The following is a 21212-nucleotide window of genomic DNA, read 5'->3' as shown; positions in this document are numbered from 1 at the left end:
GTTCGGGTACCCCAACTGAGCTTTGGACTCAAGTTTGGATGACTCCAAACTTCCACGAATCTACTCATCCCTACTGTTGGTGTACATTGTCCAACGTGAGAGAGACAAGCTTCTGTGTACGAGTTTCAGTACTGCTGAGAGCAAGGGTGAAGAATACCTTCACAGAAAAAAGTAAAGAGGCTTAGTTTGGAAAAGTTTCAGCCAACTACAACGGATGGACAAACACATAGCCACATGAATGATAGTTTGTGCGTTGATGCCCGACCTTAGGCTAAGATCACAGTAGTGTATCTGTGCCCAGCATATCATCTGCATGCGCAAACGCATGCCAAAACGCATTCAAATGCATGGTTATGCTGCGTTTTTTATCCACATCAGCTTATGCATGATGTAAAAAAAGGGCTGTGTGCATGAGTTTCTATGTGTTTTTGCATGCATTTGCATTTTTTCTGCACATGCGTTTGAATTTTCACTAAATTTTGTTTATACGTCAAATGCTGTTCCAGATTCATTTCCTTGACAAAAGCCACACCCAATGGGCATGTCTCATGGGGATTCTGTATATATAGACCCTACACAGATGAAATCTTCATCTTTTGCTGCTAAATCCAGCTGCAAGATGGATCTTGGCATGGAGAGCTTCTATCGTAATCTGGATTTAGAATTGAAATTGGCTTTTGCCTTTGCTGTGGCTTGTGAAGAAAGAAAGAAGAGAAAGACGGAGAAGATATCATCATCGCTACTGGCAACACCGCATTGTTGAAGTCTGTGAGAGCCATGGAGCCTACCACTCCTTGTACACGGAGCTACGTGAAAACCCGGAGAAGTTTTTCGAATACACGAGGATGTCGGAACAGAGCTTCGATGAATTGCTGTAATGTGTGTGAGGCTCCATCACCAGGCAGGACACCCAACTACGTTGAGCAATTCCTGCTGAGGAACATCTGTTGGTGACCCTGAAGTATGTAACGTTGAAAAAATAAACACATCGTTTGTATTATTGTTATAAAAGCCATGTACTGATTTTTTTTTCCCCATTTTCTGTTTATCAGATTCCATGCTACTGGAGAGATCTTAACATCTCTACATTTCCAATTCCGGATTGGAGTGTCCACCCTTTCTGGAATTGTTGGAGACACCTGCCGTACTTTATGTGACGTTCTGCGTGCAGAATTCCTTCTCCAACCCAAAACTGTACTCTGGCTGAAAAATGCAGCAAAATTCAATGAAATTTGTAATTTTCCTAACTGTGTAGGGGACATGGACGGCAAACACATTCGGATTCTGAAACCTGCTGGAAGTGGATTTGAGTATTTCAATTACAAAAAATACTTTTCAATTGTTCTCATGGCGATTGCAGATGCTCAGTGGCAATTTGTCACCATTGACGTAGGCTCATTTGGATGAGGAAATGACTCACAGACTTTCAAAAACTCTGACATGGGCCAACGTTTGTATGGTAATAATTTTAATTTTCCACCGCCACATCCTCTTTCGAACAGTGAAGGACTGCCAATGCCATTTGTTGTGGTTGGGGATGAGGTGTTTCAAATGTGTGCCAACCTCATAAAACCGTACTCGAGTCGAGACTTGAATCACAACAAAATGGTTTTCAACTACCGCCTGACAAGGGCACGAAGAACTGTGGAGTGTACCTTTGGTTTGCTGGCATCAAAATGGCACATTTTGGGAACACCAATCAATCTAAAAACTGAGACAATTGATGTGGTCAAACCATGTGTTGTTATGCACAATTACATTCTGGCAAAAGAGCGACAACAAATAGAACTTGATGAACCTGTTGCTAGCACTTTGCAGGATTACCGTGATCACCCTCTGAGGACTACAGAGGAAGTTGCCCAGATGAGGGATAAGTTTGCAGCTTACTTTGTGTCAGATATTCGATGTCTTGCATGGCAAGACAATATGGTTTAATACACTTTAAGTAAATGTTATATGTTTTCTGACTTTACAAATAATAAAACACCTAAAGTTAAACACCCGTTACAACTTGACTCAAAAATACAATACACACATGTGTATGATTTTGCATAAAGAGACAAAGAAAACACAGGGATTGTTAAAACAAAATAAAAATGTTATTTAACAAGAATCAAACAATTGGTTTTATGTTCGGGGTCTGTATGAGGTTGATATATTGTGGACCTTGGGGGTGTTGAGCTGTGATGATTGGGTAACATTTGATGATGAAGGGGTTACAGGGGAAGGGGCAATTAATTGAAGGATTGGTTCCTGGATGGGACTGGACACATTGGGAGTAGACGACACATTAGGAGTTGAACTGTGGGAAGAGATAGACAAATTTGAAGGGAGACAACCAAGGGAAGGTAGTGACATATTAGACAACAGAGACATATTGGGAGGTGAGGGTGGAGGTGGTAGGACCATTTTTGGACCACATTTCTTGCTCCTGGTCTTCATTTTACAGTGTGGCGACAAGTCACTAGTGGGAGTCTTTCTGAGTTTCTTTGTTGTATGAGTGGGAGTTTTGGCCTCTGCAGCAGCGCGTGGTGCTGGACTGTGCAGTGTGGTGGATGCTGCTTGCTGCAGGGGTACTGCACTCTGGAGCGAGGTCGATGCTGCTTGCTGCAGGGTTGCTGCACTCTGGAGCATGGTGGATGCTGCTTGCTGCAGGGGTGCTGCACTCTGGAGCGTGGTGATGCTGCACTCTGGAGCATGGTGGATGCTGCTTGCTGCAGGGCTACAGAACTCTGGAGCGTGGTGTAGCTGTGAACTGGGGAAACAGGCCAGTGATGCTGTGCTTGTTGATGCTGGGCTGATAGCTTCAGGACTGCTGCTGTAATGCCTGGCTGTAAGCAGCCTGGCAGGCCTGCATGACATTCAGCTGGAGTTCAGGTGTAAGTTTTTTCAACGCGCCCAACTCTATTGCTGATAAAAAGTCTCGCCGGTCTCTGAAGGTAGGCTTTCAGGCAGTCAAGGCGTATGTGGACATCCTGTAAAAGTGTGTTCACCTGAGTGAACCCACTGTCCAGTCTATCTCTAATCATCTTCATCCCTTCCTGGAAGACCGAGCTTAAGTGAATAAACTCGGGCATGACTGAGCTCTCCCAGGCCCTCTGCTGCTGACAAAAAGTCCCAACAAAAGCAATGGCACAGGGCTGGGAGAGTGGAAAACCTGATGGACCGGCTGCCTGTTTCCCAACCTGTGAAACCTGCCTGGTTGCTATATCGCTGGTGGAGGATTGGGACTGTTCGTTGACTGATCGATGAGGGGTCGCTCCAACAGAGGAATATCCAGGTTCTATAGTGCTGCTCCAGGTTCTGTGTGGAAAATAAAAGCATTAATAAAATTTTTTTAAAAAATGTATATAATAGTCATACAACAGTAAAATTACTCACGTTCGCTGAGCAAGCACAGGCCTCAGAAAAGTCAGAATACGATTGTATTTATACTTCAAAAGCTTTGGAGCAGCACCACTTTTAACCCACATCTCCTGTCTCATATCCTTATTGAAGCGATCCTTCATCGAATGCCAACAAACTTTCACTCTCTTCACTGTGAAGGGGGAGGAAAAAAATAATAATTGTAAAAAAAGACACCAATATTTACATCAAAACAGAGACCACATTGCAATACTTGCGAAAATCCTTTCTGACTCGTGGCCTTGCATGGTCCCAATCATCCAACAGCGATCTGGGAGTCCCACAATGCTACATGCTCTTGAACCAGTGGAATGAGTAGGTCATTGTCAGTGACGTGTTGACCTTCCTCACGTTGTCGAACCTATATATCAAATAAACAAGAAAAAAAAATTAAGTCATACAGTTTTAAATATACAAAACTGAAAAAAATCCAATTACAAGTCTGATAATGAAAAGAGTACTTAGGCTGGTTTCACACTTGCGTTTTTATCTGCATGCGTTTTTTAAAAAAACGCATGTGTGAAAAAACGCATGTAAATGCGGTAAAACGCATGCGTTTTTTAGACGCATGCGTTTTTATAGAAAAACACAAGAAAACAAGAAAAAAACAAAAAACCCTACCCCTAACCTGAAATACGTGGCACTGAAATACGTTTATATACGTATATACGTATACAAGTGCCACGATATTTCAGTGGCCACGTATTTAAGTGCCACGTATTTAATTGCCACGTATTTAAGTGCCACGTATTTAAGTGCCACGTATGTGCCACGTCAGTGCCACATATTTAAGTGCCACGTAAGTGCCACGTATAAGTGCCACGTATATAAGTGCCACGTATTTAAGTGCCACGTATGTGCCACGTAAGTGCCACGTATTTAAGTGCCACGTATTTAAGTACCACGTATTTAAGTGCCACGTATGTGCCACGTATTTAAGTGCCACGTAAGTGCCACATATTTAAGTGCCACGTAAGTGCCTCGTATATAAGTGCCACGTATATAAGTGCCACGTATGTGCCACGTATTTAAGTGCCACGTATTTAAGTGCCACGTATGTGCCACGTATGTAAGTGCCACATATTTAAGTGCCACGTAAGTGCCACGTATATAAGTGCCACGTATATAAGTGCCACGTATTTAACCCTGCTGTTCTGTTCGGGTCATAGTGACCCGAACAGACTTTTTGCGGCCCTGTATATTTTTGTCTGTAAGTCTCTAAAACTTGAGACTCCTTGACTTTTCCTCATTTGGGGGGACCTACATATGAGTATATATATATATTTTTATTTTCGTTTACTTTTTGCTACACGAAAAAAGTTACACTAGTTCTGTTCGGGTCATAGTGACCCGGCATCGTTTTTTACAGCTGTGAGGCCATATTTTCAGTGAAATAAAGGAGTTATAACCTCAGTTGGGTCTATTTATTGCATCTACTATTGTATATCAATTGATTTATTTCCTAAATTATTTCAATGGGGTCGTACACGCGCTTTACCGGGGGTATGCATTGAGATCTGCGCACCATAAAAATGGCTTTATATTGATTATTTTTGGTGCACAGTCTATTCTAAAATGTAGAGTGCATCTGGAGAGATCACTAGGTGTGCACTACACGTGTATATTATGCGCAGAACGGACTGCTCAGAACGCGCTGTCTAACATGTTTTGTTTTGTAAAGCTGAGCTGTAAAGTGTTGCAAATATTTTTTTTTGCTAAGTAAGTCTGTCTTCCTGGCTTATCTGCTTGTGTACAGAAGGGTGGGTTCTTATCTTCTCTGATTTTTTATCAGTACATATGCTACATATGCTTTTTTTACTTCGTACCAACTAGGACAAATGTTACTAAAGCGAAAACTTACCATGTTGGGTACGGTCAGAAGAAACAAGCCTGAACTACCACAAGGTATTTTGGGGAAAAGAAGTGTACATAGCTCAATGTTTTACTTTACTCAAAATACAACAGTTGTTGCCAGTGGCGTAACTACAAAGTTATGGGCCCCGGTGCGAACTTCCAAATGGGGCCCCCCCTACCCCCCCCTACCCCACCCCCTACCCCCCCCCTACCCCCCCCCCACCTTCCCCCGCCCCCACAACCCCCCCACCTTCCCCCGCCCCGCTTCCCCTAGATACGCCTCGGACTGTTGCAGGAATCTCCTGCACTGCAACATGGTGTTGGGTGCCAGCACAGCCCACACAGTGGTATATCCAGCACAGCCCGCACAGTGGTATATCCAGCACAGCCCGCACAGTGGTATATACAGCACAGCCCGCACAGTGGTATATACAGCACAGCCCGCACAGTGGTATATACAGCAGAGCCCGCACAGTGGTATATACAGCACAGACCGCACAGTGGTATATAGAGCACAGCCCGCAGTGGTATATAGAGCACAGCCCGCACAGTGGTATATAGAGCACAGCCCGCACAGTGGTATATACAGCAGAGCCCGCACAGGGATATATACAGCAGAGCCTGCACAGTGGTATATAGAGCACAGCCCGCACAGTGGTATATACAGCAGAGCCCGCACAGGGATATATAGAGCACAGCCCGCACAGTGGTATATCCAGCAGAGCCCGCACAGTGGTATATACAGCACAGCCCGCACAGTGGTATATACAGCACAGCCCGCACAGTGGTATATACAGCACAGCCCGCACAGTGGTATATACAGCAGAGCCCGCACAGTGGTATATACAGCACAGACCGCACAGTGGTATATAGAGCACAGCCCGCAGTGGTATATAGAGCACAGCCCGCACAGTGGTATATAGAGCACAGCCCGCACAGTGGTATATAGAGCACAGCCCGCACAGTGTTATATACAGCAGAGCCTGCACAGTGGTATATAGAGCACAGCCCGCACAGTGGTATATACAGCACAGCCCGCACAGTGTTATATACAGCAGAGCCCGCACAGTGGTATATAGAGCACAGCCCGCACAGTGTTATATACAGCAGAGCCCGCACAGTGGTATATACAGCACAGCCCGCACAGTGTTATATACAGCAGAGCCCGCACAGTGGTATATACAGCACAGCCCGCACAGTGTTATATACAGCAGAGCCCGCACAGTGGTATATAGAGCACAGCCCGCACAGTGTTATATACAGCAGAGCCCGCACAGTGGTATATACAGCAGAGCCCGCACAGTGGTATATACAGCAGAGCCCGCACAGGGATATATACAGCAGAGCCCGCACAGGGATATATAGAGCACAGCCCACATCTCATCTCATCCCCCCCCCCCCCCGATAATGGCCCCACAGTCCGGTTAAAAAGAAAAAAAAAAAAAAAACTCTCCTCACCTTTCCTTTTATTTTTTACATAAAATGTGTCAAATATATTTTTTCTTGGTGTTAACATTAAAAAATTTTATTTTATGGGACATGGAAATTAATGGTATATCGTGCCACTTTTTTGGGGGGGGTTTTGGTGTTCACCTGTATGAACATTTCTGACATCATTTTAGTAGGGTGTTTATCATTGAGCATTACCTAGTTCAGGGGGTGGTCTAACTATAGATCCATTATACATATTAACAGATAAACCAGGACCGCTGCCCACCAGGACACAGCCGCTGCCCACCAGGACACAGCTAAAGTGCTAGAAGTAAGTTTTGAAGACCCCAAATCTGCTACTGCAATGTGTAGAGCAGATTGCAAGTGTCTTTTTAACTTACAGAGCCACCAGGACCACAGCCACCGGCTATCCCACCAGGACCACAGCCACCGGCTATCCCACCAGGACCACAGCCACCGGCTATCCCACCAGGACCACAGCCACCGGCTATCCACCAGGACCACATTTTCTATTCTTTAAAAGTAAGTTTTGAAGACCCCAAATCTGCTACTGCAATGTGTAGAGCAGATTGCAAGTGTCTTTTTAACTTACAGAGCCACCAGGACCACAGCCACCGGCTATCCCACCAGGACCACAGCCACCGGCTATCCCACCAGGACCACAGCCACCGGCTATCCCACCAGGACCACAGCCACCGGCTATCCACCAGGACCACATTTTCTATTCTTTAAAAGTAAGTTTTGAAGACCCCAAATCTGCTACTGCAATGTGTAGAGCAGATTGCAAGTGTCTTTTTAACTTACAGAGCCACCAGGACCACAGCCACCGGCTATCCCACCAGGACCACAGCCACCGGCTATCCCACCAGGACCACAGCCACCGGCTATCCACCAGGACCACATTTTCTATTCTTTAAAAGTAAGTTTTGAAGACCCCAAATCTGCTACTGCAATGTGTAGAGCAGATTGCAAGTGTCTTTTTAACTTACAGAGCCACCAGGACCACAGCCACCGGCTATCCCACCAGGACCACAGCCACCGGCTATCCCACCAGGACCACAGCCACCGGCTATCCCACCAGGACCACAGCCACCGGCTATCCACCAGGACCACATTTTCTATTCTTTAAAAGTAAGTTTTGAAGACCCCAAATCTGCTACTGCAATGTGTAGAGCAGATTGCAAGTGTCTTTTTAACTTACAGAGCCACCAGGACCACAGCCACCGGCTATCCCACCAGGACCACAGCCACCGGCTATCCCACCAGGACCACAGCCACCGGCTATCCACCAGGACCACATTTTCTATTCTTTAAAAGTAAGTTTTGAAGACCCCAAATCTGCTACTGCAATGTGTAGAGCAGATTGCAAGTGTCTTTTTAACTTACAGAGCCACCAGGACCACAGCCACCGGCTATCCCACCAGGACCACAGCCACCGGCTATCCCACCAGGACCACAGCCACCGGCTATCCCACCAGGACCACAGCCACCGGCTATCCACCAGGACCACATTTTCTATTCTTTAAAAGTAAGTTTTGAAGACCCCAAATCTGCTACTGCAATGTGTAGAGCAGATTGCAAGTGTCTTTTTAACTTACAGAGCCACCAGGACCACAGCCACCGGCTATCCCACCAGGACCACAGCCACCGGCTATCCACCAGGACCACATTTTCTATTCTTTAAAAGTAAGTTTTGAAGACCCCAAATCTGCTACTGCAATGTGTAGAGCAGATTGCAAGTGTCTTTTTAACTTACAGAGCCACCAGGACCACAGCCACCGGCTATCCCACCAGGACCACAGCCACCGGCCTTTGTACATCAACAATGTCCTCTTCTGACAGCCCTCCTCCACAGCAACAGCGTTTATCGGTAAATTAACACAAAACATTTTTTTTTTTTTAAATTTCTTTAAATTACATTTTTATGGATAACTACATGCATAAATTATGTTTCAACAGGAAGCTGAATCAGATGAGGAGCTGTCAGAAGGGGGCGAGACGGGTGGAGAGATGCAAGTGGAGGAGGAACCAAGTGTAAGTATTGGTGAAACAGTTGCTTTGCACATCACACTGCACCATACACAAAACAGATTACTAAACACCTGCCTACCTTAACTGAGAATTTGTTTCCTTTATTTCAGGCTGCTGCCGCTGAAGGCTCTCCCAGACAGTCCCAGAGTCGGCGGACTCGTCGCCGCGGTCGGCCATCAGTGAGTTTTTTTTTTTTTGGGGGGAGGGGGATTCTATTGGTACTTTAGTATTTCAGTGTACTAATTTGTTTGTTTTCCTTTTTTTTTTTTTTTGACACAGGCTTCACAGCGTGCTCCCGCAGAAGAGGAGGATGATGATGATGACATTGATGTAGACTGTCTCATCGAGGAGGTTCGTGAGCGGGAGCCGCTGTGGAACATGGCTGACCGCAGGCATGCAGATACCGGTGTCACCCGTCGGCTCTGGGACGAAGTGTGTCGCACCCTGTTTCCAAGGCGGGAGAGCCTTCATCCTCAGCAGCAGAGCAAACTAGGTAAGTATTCACTTTCCAGTGATGTTTTGAGCTGACTGTAATGTATTGCATTTACCAATTTTTTGTTTTTTCTTTTGATTCTTGTCTTCACAGTTGGAAAGGTTAGGAAGCGGTGGCGGTCACTGAGGGATCGCTTTAAGAGGGAATTCAATGATGAGATGAAGGCCCCGAGTGGCTCTGCAGGAAGGAAGAGGAGCAGATATAAATATGGCCAGGCCCTCTCCTTCCTGAGGCGAACCATGCTAAGCAGAGTGTAAGTATTCTACAGCCCAATTATAACCATGTTAACCTGTCTACTTAGTTTGCTTTCAGTCAGGGCTTTTTCATTCCAATGTATTAATTTCTTTTGTTTTTTCTTTCACAGCACCTTCTCCAGCCACCGGGCGCCTGCATCTTCCTCTGCGCCCTCTGGAGCGATCCCTCCTGAGTCCGCCACTGAGGGCCACGTCGGTAGGCCCCACACCTCTGTCCCCTCCTCTGACCCCTCTGTCCTCTCCTCTGACCCCTCTGTCCCCTCCACTTCATCCGCCCCAAGCAGTGGAGCATTATTGCAGGCTTCATTGCTCGCATCTGATGCTGAACAGTTAGCGTTCCCTTTACCCCACCCCTCTGATCCTGCCACCTCGACACCACCATTAGGTTCGTGGCGGCAGCGCCAGAGGGGTCAGGAAAGGAGCTATGCTCCTGAGTTCTTACACCTGAATGCATCCTTCCAAGGCTCTTTCAAAATTTTGGGAGAGCAAGTGACTGCTGGTTTCAACATGGTGCAATCACGCATCAGTGAAACAAGCCAGGAAACCAGCAGTCGCTTGGATAGGCTGCATTCAGCTGTAAGTCCCGATCCGGCCAATCTTTTTTTCCAATCCATGCTCATGAGCATGGAGAAGCTTTCTTTTGAGCAACAGATGCGGGTAATGAATACCTGCCATAATGCTGCACTGCAGGCCATTAATGAATCGACCCACACACCTCGCCACACCTCCACTCCAATTCCACACCAGGCCCCATTTCCACACCATACCCCCCATTACCAAACCCAGCCCCAATACCCACACCAGCAGCATTACCAAACCCAGCTCCAATCCCCACACCAGCACCATTACCAAACCCCACGCCAGTCCCACTACCCTACCCAGTCACAATACCCGACCCAGTCCCCACAACAATCCCGGCCCCCAGACCAAATTACTTCCCCAATGTTTTCCTTACTGAACTTTTCTCTTCCACCTACCCCAACACCACCCCCCTCTGGTCAGCCTCTTGGTTTAACCCCCCCTTCCACTGCACCACAAACAAGTAGGGTTTCCCCACCTATCGACGTGGTCCAACCTTCCGGCCCATCCTCCTCTCATATCTCCACCCAACAATTTGAAAATTTGTAAATTGTTATTATTTATATTAATATTACAAAAAATGTTCACATTTTTCAAAAAAAAAGTTGGAAAATAAAAATATATTTTTTTTGCAAAACAAAAAAAAAAAAAAAAAATAGTTAAAATAAAATTCGGATTACAATTCTACTCTTTGTGTGTGTGTGGATTTATTAAGGTTATATAATAAAAAAAGGTTTAATAAAAACAAACACCAGACATGTAAGAGGTATAACATAATGGTTTTACTAGCAAGAAAACCACGCTTTTGGGCCTTTTTTTTTTTGGGGGGGGGGGCAGAAACACTTTTTTTACATAACCAAAACACATGGGAAACAGGTTACACATGGGAAACAGGTTACACAATCATGTCTTGCCACGGGATCCGCCCGACAGGTGAGACAAAATAATCGGCAAACTGGTCCCTCATCCTTGTAACTGAACTTGTAGAGCGAAACGAGCTGCTGCGGTAGTCCCACAAGGTGGTCTCCAACTCTTCATCATCCAAAGAAACGGGCTCCTTTGACAGGACAAAGTTGTGGAGCACCACACAGGCTTTAACTACCTCGTCTATAGTTGTTGTTTTCAGCTTGATAGCCGTCAGCAGAACTCGCCACTTCGCCGTCAATATGCCAAAGGAACACTCCACTACTCTTCGTGCTCTAGTAAGCCGGTAATTAAAGACCCGCTTGGTATGGTTTAAGTTCCGGCTACTGTACGGTTTCAGTAGGTGCAGCGACAGTTGAAAGGCTTCATCACCTACAAAGACATATTCCAGGGCTGGGTCATTTGTTCCTGGCAGTGGTCTGGCTGGCGGAAAATCGTAGCTCTCTCCATAAAGGCAACGACCCATCGGAGAGTTTTTAAACACTTGCGAATCGTTGGACCGTCCATACGCTCCAATGTCCACGGCAAGGAACCTGCAGTTGGCGTCTGCAATAGCCATAAGGACGATGGAGAAATACTTCTTATAATTATAATACTCCGATCCTGTTCCTGCCGGTTTCGCAATCCTTATATGTTTCCCGTCAACTGCACCCACACAATTAGGGAAATTGCAAATTTGCTGAAACTCTTCTGCACTTCGCAACCAGATTTCCATGGATGGTTGGGGGATATACTCTGGTTGCAAAGTGGTCCAAACAGCCCGACATGTGTCCTTCACTATTCCAGAGATAGTTGAAATGCCCAGCCTGAACTGATAATGGAGCGAAGTCATAGATTCACCCGTAGCTAGGAAACTGTATAAAAAAATTTTTTAAAAATGTTAGAAAATATTGCACAGACAAACAATTTTTAATATGGCACTGTTAATTTTTTTTTTAAGGACAGGACACCCAATGAAACCAGCATGAAACCGGTGTTAAAAAACAGTGGAATGTCCGCCAAGAAAACCCAAACTACATGCTGCAGAAAATAGTGCGCAATATGTCAGCGCAGTATTGTCTGCAGCATGTAATATAACATTCAAAATGACCAATGACAGAAAAAAAGCAGTTGCATGTCATCAAACCCAAAAAACCCAAAAAAAAAACAAAAAAAACTGCAGAACATGCAACGCAATTTTTCAGCGCAGTATTTTCTGCAGTCTGTTATCTAACATTCAATAGCAGCAATGACATTTAAATAAAGCAGTTGAATGTCCGCCAAGAAAACCCAAACTACATGCTGCAGAAAATAGTGCGCAATATGTCAGCGCAGTATTGTCTGCAGCATGTAATATAACATTCAAAATGACCAATGACAGAAAAAAAGCAGTTGCATGTCATCAAACCCAAAAAACCCAAAAAAAAAAAACTGCAGAACATGCAACGCAATTTTTCAGCGCAGTATTTTCTGCAGTCTGTTATCTAACATTCAATAGCAGCAATGACATTTAAATAAAGCAGTTGAATGTCCGCCAAGAAAACCCAAACTACATGCTGCAGAAAATAGTGCGCAATATGTCAGCGCAGTATTGTCTGCAGCATGTAATATAACATTCAAAATGACCAATGACAGAAAAAAAGCAGTTGCATGTCATCAAACCCAAAAAACCCAAAAAAAAACAAAAAAAAACTGCAGAACATGCAACGCAATTTTTCAGCGCAGTATTTTCTGCAGTCTGTTATCTAACATTCAATAGCAGCAATGACATTTAAATAAAGCAGTTGAATGTCCGCCAAGAAAACCCAAACTACATGCTGCAGAAAATAGTGCGCAATATGTCAGCGCAGTATTGTCTGCAGCATGTAATATAACATTCAAAATGACCAATGACAGAAAAAAAGCAGTTGCATGTCATCAAACCCAAAAAACCCCCAAAAAAACAAAAAAAAACTGCAGAACATGCAACGCAATTTTTCAGCGCAGTATTTTCTGCAGTCTGTTATCTAACATTCAATAGCAGCAATGACATTTAAATAAAGCAGTTGAATGTCCGCCAAGAAAACCCAAACTACATGCTGCAGAAAATAGTGCGCAATATGTCAGCGCAGTATTGTCTGCAGCATGTAATATAACATTCAAAATGACCAATGACAGAAAAAAAGCAGTTGCATGTCATCAAACCCAAAAACCCCCCAAAAAAAAAAAAAAAAACTGCAGAACATGCAACGCAATTTTTCAGCGCAGTATTTTCTGCAGTCTGTTATCTAACATTCAATAGCAGCAATGACATTTAAATAAAGCAGTTGAATGTCCGCCAAGAAAACCCAAACTACATGCTGCAGAAAATAGTGCGCAATATGTCAGCGCAGTATTGTCTGCAGCATGTAATATAACATTCAAAATGACCAATGACAGAAAAAAAGCAGTTGCATGTCATCAAACCCAAAAAACCCAAAAAAAAAACAAAAAAAACTGCAGAACATGCAACGCAATTTTTCAGCGCAGTATTTTCTGCAGTCTGTTATCTAACATTCAATAGCAGCAATGACATTTAAATAAAGCAGTTGAATGTCCGCCAAGAAAACCCAAACTACATGCTGCAGAAAATAGTGCGCAATATGTCAGCGCAGTATTATCTGCAGCATGTAATATAACATTCAATATCAGCAATGAAATAAAAAAAAGAGGCTTACCGCAGCGTCACCATCAGCCGCTCCGCCGGTGTGATGGCAAGCCTCATCCTTGTATCCTGTCTTCGGATGACATCCTCCAGTTTTGCAAGCAAAAAATCGAAATGTTCCATCCTCATCCGCACATAGTTGTGGAATTTGTGTGGATTGTGCCGCAACTCCAGGTACAGAGTGGACTGGACACCCCGGGTCATCCGTAGTTGATTAATAGGATGAATCCACATTCGTCTTCGTCTCCGTTGCTGCAGAAGCATCCTACGCCTTTCCGCTGCCGCCTCCTTCTCCCGCACTATGATATCCAGGCGATTTGTCTCAAAGATAACGTCGGTAACCAAACTAGCAATCCTCCCAAGAACACCTTCCATCGCTGCCACAAAACTAAACCCACAAAGATGGGCTGTAAATACAGTACTATATAGTTTTTCAAATTTTCCAGTAGCCAATCAAATTTTGGGAGCCTCCCCTTTTAAAAACGGATCCGTCGGAAAAACGGATACAACGGATGGTAAAACGGATACAACGTATGCAACGCATCCAGTATTTTCGACGGAAACGTTTAGCGGATTTGCGACGGATCCGTCGAAATGCTGGATGCGTGGCATACGTTTGTCACCGTTTTTCACTTTTTTGACGCATCCGTTTTTTCGGCCAAAAAACGGATTTGCGACGTAATGCAGTTAACTCTAGTGTGAAACTAGCCTAAAACGCTGCGTTTTGCGCCGCATGCGTCGTTTTTGGCCGCAAGTTGGACGCAAAAAAAATGCAACTTGATGCGTTTCTTGCGTCCAACGCTTGCGGCCATGCGGCGCAAAACGCAGCACAACGCATGTCCATGCGCCCCCATGTTAAATATAGGGGCGCATGACGCATGCGGCGCCGCTGCGGCGCCCGACGCTGCGGCGCTGACCGTAAATGTAAACGTAGCCTTACATAGACAGCAATGCATTTTTTTGCCGAGAAAAAACGCATGCGTTTTTTCACGGCAAAAAAAACGCGCAAAAAAATACTACAGGTTGCATTTTGGAAAATGGACGCATGCAGAAAAAAACGCATGCGTTTGAAAACGCGACCCAACGCGTACAAAAAAAAGCATGCGTTTTCAATGTTAACCCCTTCACCACCAAGGGTGGTTTGCACGTTAATGACCGGGCCAATTTTTACAATTCTGACCACTGTCCCTTTATGAGGTTATAACTCTGGAACGCTTCAACGGATCTTGGCGATTCTGACATTGTTTTCTCGTGACATATTGTACTTCATGTTAGTGGTAAAATTTCTTCGATATAACTTGCGTTTATTTGTGAAAAAACGAATATTTGGCAAAAATTTTGAAAATTTCGCAATTTTCCAACTTTGAATTTTTATGCCCTTAAATCACAGACATATGTCACACAAAATACTTAATAAATAACATTTCCCACATGTCTACTTTACATCAGCACAATTTTGGAACCAAAATTTTTTTTTGTGACGGAGTTATAAGGGTTAAAAGTTGACCAGCAATTTCTCATTTTTACAACACCATTTTTTTTTAGGGACCACATCTCATTTGAAGTCATTTTGACAGGTCTATATGATAGAAAATACCCAAGTGTGACACCATTCTAAAAACTGCACCCCTCAAGGTACTCAAAACCACTTTCAAGAAGTTTATTAACCCTTCAGGTGTTTCACAGGAATTTTTGGAATGTTTAAATAAAAATGAACATTTAACTTTTTTTCACACAAAATTTATTTCAGCTCCAATTTGTTTTATTTTACCAAGGGTAACAGGAGAAAATAGACCCCAAAAGTTGTTGTACAATTTGTCCTGAGTACGCTGATACCCCATATGTGGGGGTAAACCACAGTTTGGGCGCATGGCAGAGCTTGGAAGCAAAGGAGCGCCATTTGACTTTTCAATGCAAAATTGACTGGAATTGAGATGGGACGCCATGTTGCATTTGGAGAGCCCCTGATGTGCCTAAACATTGAAACCCCTAACAAGTGACACCATTTTGGAAAGTAGACCCCCTAAGGAACTTATCTAGATGTGTGGTGAGCACTTTGACCCAACAAGTGCTTTACAGAAGTTTATAATGCAGAGCCGTAAAAATAAAAAATCATATTTTTTCACAAAAATGATCTTTTCACCCCCAATTTTTTATTTTCCCAAGGGTGAGAGAAGAAATTGGACCCCAAAAATTGTTGTGCAATTTGTCCTGAGTACGCTGATACCCCATATGTGGGTGTAAACCATTGTTTGGGCGGAGGGCAGAGCTCGGAAGGGAAGGAGCGCCATTTGACTTTTCAATGCAAAATTGACTGGAATTGAGATGGGACGCCATGTTGCATTTAGAGAGCCCTTGATGTGCCTAAACATTGAAACCCCTAACAAGTGACACCATTTTGGAAAGTAGACCCCCTAAGGAACTTATGTAGATGTGTGGTGAGCACTTTGACCCAACAAGTGCTTTACAGAAGTTTATAATGCAGAGCCATAAAAATAAAAAATCATATTTTTTCACAAAAATGATCTTTTCACCCCCAATTTTTTATTTTCCCAAGGGTAAGAGAAGAAATTGGACCCCAAAAATTGTTGTGCAATTTGTCCTGAGTACACTGATACCCCATATGTGGGTGTAAACCATTGTTTGGGCGCAGGGCAGAGCTCAGAAGGGAAGGAGCGCCATTTGACTTTTCAATGCAAAATTGACTGGAATTGAGATGGGACGCCATGTTGCGTTTGGAGAGCCCCTAATGTGCCTAAACATTGAAACCCCCCACGAGTGACACCATTTTGGAAAGTAGACCCCTTAAGGAACTTATCTAGATGTGTGTTGAGCACTTTGACCCAACAAGTGCTTCACAGAAGTTTATAATGCAGAGCCGTAAAAATAAAAAATCATATTTTTTCACAAAAATGATCTTTTCACCCCCATTTTTTTATTTCCCCAAGAGTAAGAGAAGAAATTAGACCACAAAAGTTGTTGTGCAATTTGTCCTGAGTACGACGATACCCCATATGTGGGTGTAAACCATTGTTTGGGTGCATAGCAGAGCTCAGAAGGGAAGAAGCGCTATTTTACTTTTCAATGCAAAATTGACTGGAATTAAGATGGGATGCCATGTTGCGTTTGGAGAGTCCCTGATGTGCCTAAACATTAAACCCCCCCACAAGTGACACCATTTTGGAAAGTAGACCCCCTAAGGAACTTATCTAGATGTGATTTGAGAGCTTTGAACCCCCAAGTGTTTCACTACAGTTTATAACGCAGAGCCGTGAAAATAAAAATTAATTTTTTTTTCACAAAAATGATTTTTTAGCCCCCAGTTTTGTATTTTCACAAGGGTATCAGGATAAATTGGACCTCAAAAGTTGTTGTCCAATTTGTCTGGAGTACGCTGATACCCCATTTGTGGGGGGGGACCACTGTTTGGGCGCATGACAGAGCTCGGAAGGGAAGGAGCGCCATTTGGAATGCAGACTTAAATGGATTGGTCTGCAGGCGTCACGTTGCATTTGCAGAGCCCCTGATGTACCCAAACAGTACAAACCCCCCACAAGTGACCCCATATTGGAAACTAGACCCCCCAAGGAACTTATCTAGATGTGTTGTGAGAACTTTGAACCCCCAAGTGTTTCACTACAGTTTATAACGCAGAGCCGTGAAAATAATTTTTTTTTTTTTTTCAAAAAAATGAAATTTAGCCCCCAGTTTTGTATTTTCACAAGGGTATCAGGATAAATTGGACCTCAAAAGTTGTTGTCCAATTTGTCTGGAGTACGCTGATACCCCATTTGTGGGGGGGGACCACTGTTTGGGCGCATGACAGAGCTCGGAAGGGAAGGAGCGCCATTTGGAATGCAGACTTAAATGGATTGGTCTGCAGGCGTCACGTTGCATTTGCAGAGCCCCTGATGTACCCAAACAGTACAAACCCCCCACAAGTGACCCCATATTGGAAACTAGACCCCCCAAGGAACTTATCTAGATGTGTTGTGAGAACTTTGAACCCCCAAGTGTTTCACTACAGTTTATAACGCAGAGCCGTGAAAATAATTTTTTTTTTTTTCACAAAAATGAAATTTAGCCCCCAGTTTTGTATTTTCACAAGGGTATCAGGATAAATTGGACCCTAAAAGTTGTTGTCCAATTTGTCCTGAGTACGCTGATACCCCCTATGTGGGGGGGAACCACTGTTTGGGCGCATGACAGAGCTCGGAAGGGAAGGATCGCCATTTGGAATGCAGACTTAAATGGATTGGTCTGCAGGCGTCACGTTGCATTTGCAGAGCCCCTGATGTACCCAAACAGTACAAACCCCCCACAAGTGACCCCATATTGGAAACTAGACCCCCCAAGGAACTTATCTAGATGTGTTGTGAGAACTTTGAACCCCCAAGTGTTTCACTACAGTTTACAACGCAGAGCCGTGAAAATAAAACATATTTTTTTTCCCACAAAAATGATTTTTAGCCCCCCAAATTTTTATTTTCCCAAGGATAACAAGAGAACTTGGACCCCAGAAGTTGTTGTTCAATTTGTCCCTAGTACGCTGATACCCCATATGTTGGGGTAAACCCCTTTTTGGACGCACGGGAGAGCTCGGAAGGGAAGGAGCACTGTTTTACTTTTTCAACGCAGAATTGGCTGGAATTGAGATTGGACGCCATGTCGCGTTTGGAGAGCCCCTGATGTGCCTGAACAGTGGAAACTCCCCAATTCTACCTGAAACCCTACCCCTAACCTCACCCCTAACCGTTTACTGAACATTTTCTGACAGTCATAAGTGCCACGTATATAAGTGCCACGTATATAAGTGCCACGTATTTAAGAGCCACGTATTTAAGTGCCACGTATTTAAGTGCCACGTATTTAAGTGCCACGTATTTCAGTGCCACGATATTTCAGTGCCACGATATTTCAGTGCCACGTATTTCAGTGCCACGTATTTCAGTGCCACGTATTTCAGGCACTGAAAAATACGTGGCACGTAAATACTTCAGTGCCACGATATTTCAGTGCCACGATATTTCAGTGCCACGATATTTCAGTGCCACGATATTTCAGTGCCACGTATTTCAGTGCCACGTATTTCAGGCACTGAAAAATACGTGGCACGTAAATACGTGGCACGTAAATACGTGGCACTGAAATACGTGGCACGTAAATACGTGGCACTGAAATACGTGGCACTGAAATACGTGGCACTTAAATACGTGGCACTTAAATACATGGCACTTAAATACGTGGCACTTAAATACGTGGCACTGAAATATCGTGGCACTTATATACGTATATACGTATATAAACGTATATTTCAGTGCCACGTATTTCAGTGCCACGTATTTCAGGTTAGGGGTAGGGTTAGGGTTTTTTGTTTTTTTCTTGTTTTCTTGTGTTTTTCTATAAAAACGCATGCGTTTTACCGCGTTTACATGCATTTTTTCACACATGTGGTTTTTTTAAAAAACGCATGCAGATAAAAACGCAAGTGTGAAACCAGACTAAAAGACGCTTTTTATAGCAAAAAAGTTTTTGCGTCTCCACATTTTGAGACCTATAATTTTTCCACATTTTGGTCCACAGAGTCATGTGAGGTCTTGTTTTTTGCGCGACGAGTTGACGTTTTTATTGGTAACATTTTCGGACACGTGACCATTTTTTATCACTTTTTATTCTGATTTTTGTGAGGCAGAATAACCAAAAACCAGCTATTCATGAATTTCTTTTGGGAGAGGCGTTTATACCGTTCTGCGCTTGGTAAAATTGATAAAGCAGTTTTATTCGTCGGGTCAGTACGATTACAGCGATACCTCATTTATATCATTTTTTTATGTTTTGACGCTTTTATACGATAAAAACTATTTTATAGAAAAAATTATTTTGGCATCGCTTTATTCTGAGGACTATAACTTTTTTATTTTTTTGCTGATGATGCTGTATGGCGGCTCGTTTTTTGCGGGACAAGATGACGTTTTCAGCGGTAACATGGTTATTTATATCCGTCTTTTTGATCGCGTGTTATTCCACTTTTTGTTCGGCGGTATGGTAATAAAGCGTTGTTTTTTGCCTCGTTTTTTTTTTTTTTTTCTTACGGTGTTTACTGAAGGGGTTAACTAGTGGGCCAGTTTTATAGGTTGGGTCGTTACGGACGCGGCGATACTAAATATGTGTACTTTTATTGTTTTTGTTTTTTTTTTTTAGATAAAGAAATGTATTTATGGGAATAATATTTTTTTTTTTATTATTATTTATTTAGGATTTTTTTTTTTTTTTTTTTACACATGTGGAAATTTTTTTTTTTACTTTTTTACTTTGTCCCAGGGGGGGACATCACAGATCGCAGATCTGATAGTGTGCACAGCACTCTATCAGATCTGCGATCATACTTTCATCGGAGCAGGCTGCAGCTTTCATCTGCAGCCTGCTCCGACCCGGAAGTGCTCCCTGCAGGACCCGGATACAGCCCCTCGGCCATTTTGGATCCGGGGCCTGCAGGGAGAAGACGTTCGGTACGAGGTGAGTACATCACCTTGTACCGATCGTCTCAGGGAAGCACGCAGGGAGCCCCCTCCCTGCGCGATGCTTCCCTGTACCGCCGGTACACCGCGATCATGTTTGATCGCGGTGTGCCGGGGGTTAATGTGCCGGGGGCGGTCCGTGACCGCTCCTGGCACATAGTGCCGGATGTCAGCTGCGATATGCAGCCGACACCCGGCCGCGATCGGCCGCGCCCCCCCCGTGAGCGCGGCCGATCGCGTATGACGTACTATCCCGTCGGCGGTCATGGGGGCCCACCCCACCTCGACGGGATAGTACGTCAAATGTCGGGAAGGGGTTAAATATAGGGGGAAAAAAACGCATGCGTTTTTTGTGCAAAAAACACTGCAGACAAAAACGCAAGTGTGAAACCAGCCTTACACCCCGTCTTTCCTCCTCAGGAATTTGAGCCCGACGACCCTGGAAGATTTCATTTCCACTTGACTGCTCCTGCTCTTCCGCACTGGAAGGTTCCTGTAAAGAAAATACATGATTTACCACATGTGTAGTATTGCCAGTCAATACATACCAATCTGTATATCAACTGTGATTACACAATCAGTTTCATGTCCACCCTGGGAAGCAGTCAGGTCTTCACTGGAGGACATGATTGAAGAGCAGGCAGCAGTCAAGTGAAACACTACAGAAAAGAACAGATAAGAAAAATTGAACTTGTTTAAAAGAGCCAAACACAATCTAGCCAAAGCAAAAAAAAACAACTTTGAAAGCCAATACTTACATTACAGGCAGTAGTCCAACAGAACAGCAGGCAGCACAGAAGCGTGACAGCAGCACTGCATAGGAACAGCAGCACAACATGGAGACAGGAGCATAGCACTGGAACAGCAGCACAACATGGGGACAGCAGCACCGCACAGTCTACAAGGGAAAAAAGGAAAACAGGTAAAATCCTGGAGGGCATTCTAAGGGATGCTATGCTGGAGTATCTGAAGAGGAATAACCTCATGACCCAGTATCAGCACGGGTTTACTAGGGACCGTTCATGTCAGACTAATTTGAT

The 21212-nt window shown here is 44.0% G+C and overlaps 1 protein-coding gene across 1 annotated transcript; it reads left to right on the top strand.

Annotated features, from left to right (window-relative positions):
• The first annotated feature begins 5267 nt into the window (after positions 1 to 5267).
• LOC143808973 (uncharacterized) lies at positions 5268 to 10894 on the top strand. Its single transcript, XM_077292152.1, has 4 exons — positions 5268 to 5279; positions 9022 to 9235; positions 9329 to 9488; positions 9600 to 10894. Exons 1-4 carry the CDS (start codon positions 5268 to 5270, stop codon positions 10615 to 10617), a joined length of 1404 nt encoding a protein of 467 aa, XP_077148267.1. The 3' UTR covers positions 10618 to 10894.
• Positions 10895 to 21212: the final 10318 nt, after the last annotated feature.

The sequence above is a fragment of the Ranitomeya variabilis genome, chromosome 2, assembly GCF_051348905.1.
Source record: "Ranitomeya variabilis isolate aRanVar5 chromosome 2, aRanVar5.hap1, whole genome shotgun sequence".
NCBI lineage: Eukaryota > Metazoa > Chordata > Amphibia > Anura > Dendrobatidae > Ranitomeya > Ranitomeya variabilis.
This window is presented reverse-complemented; position numbering and strand designations above follow the sequence as displayed.

Coding starts and splice junctions, on each gene's coding strand:
- LOC143808973 (XM_077292152.1), top strand. Junction 9,236..9,328: donor TCAGCAGCAGAGCAAACTAG/GTAAGTATTCAC, acceptor TTGTCTTCACAG/TTGGAAAGGTTAGGAAGCGG. Junction 9,489..9,599: donor CGAACCATGCTAAGCAGAGT/GTAAGTATTCTA, acceptor TTTCTTTCACAG/CACCTTCTCCAGCCACCGGG.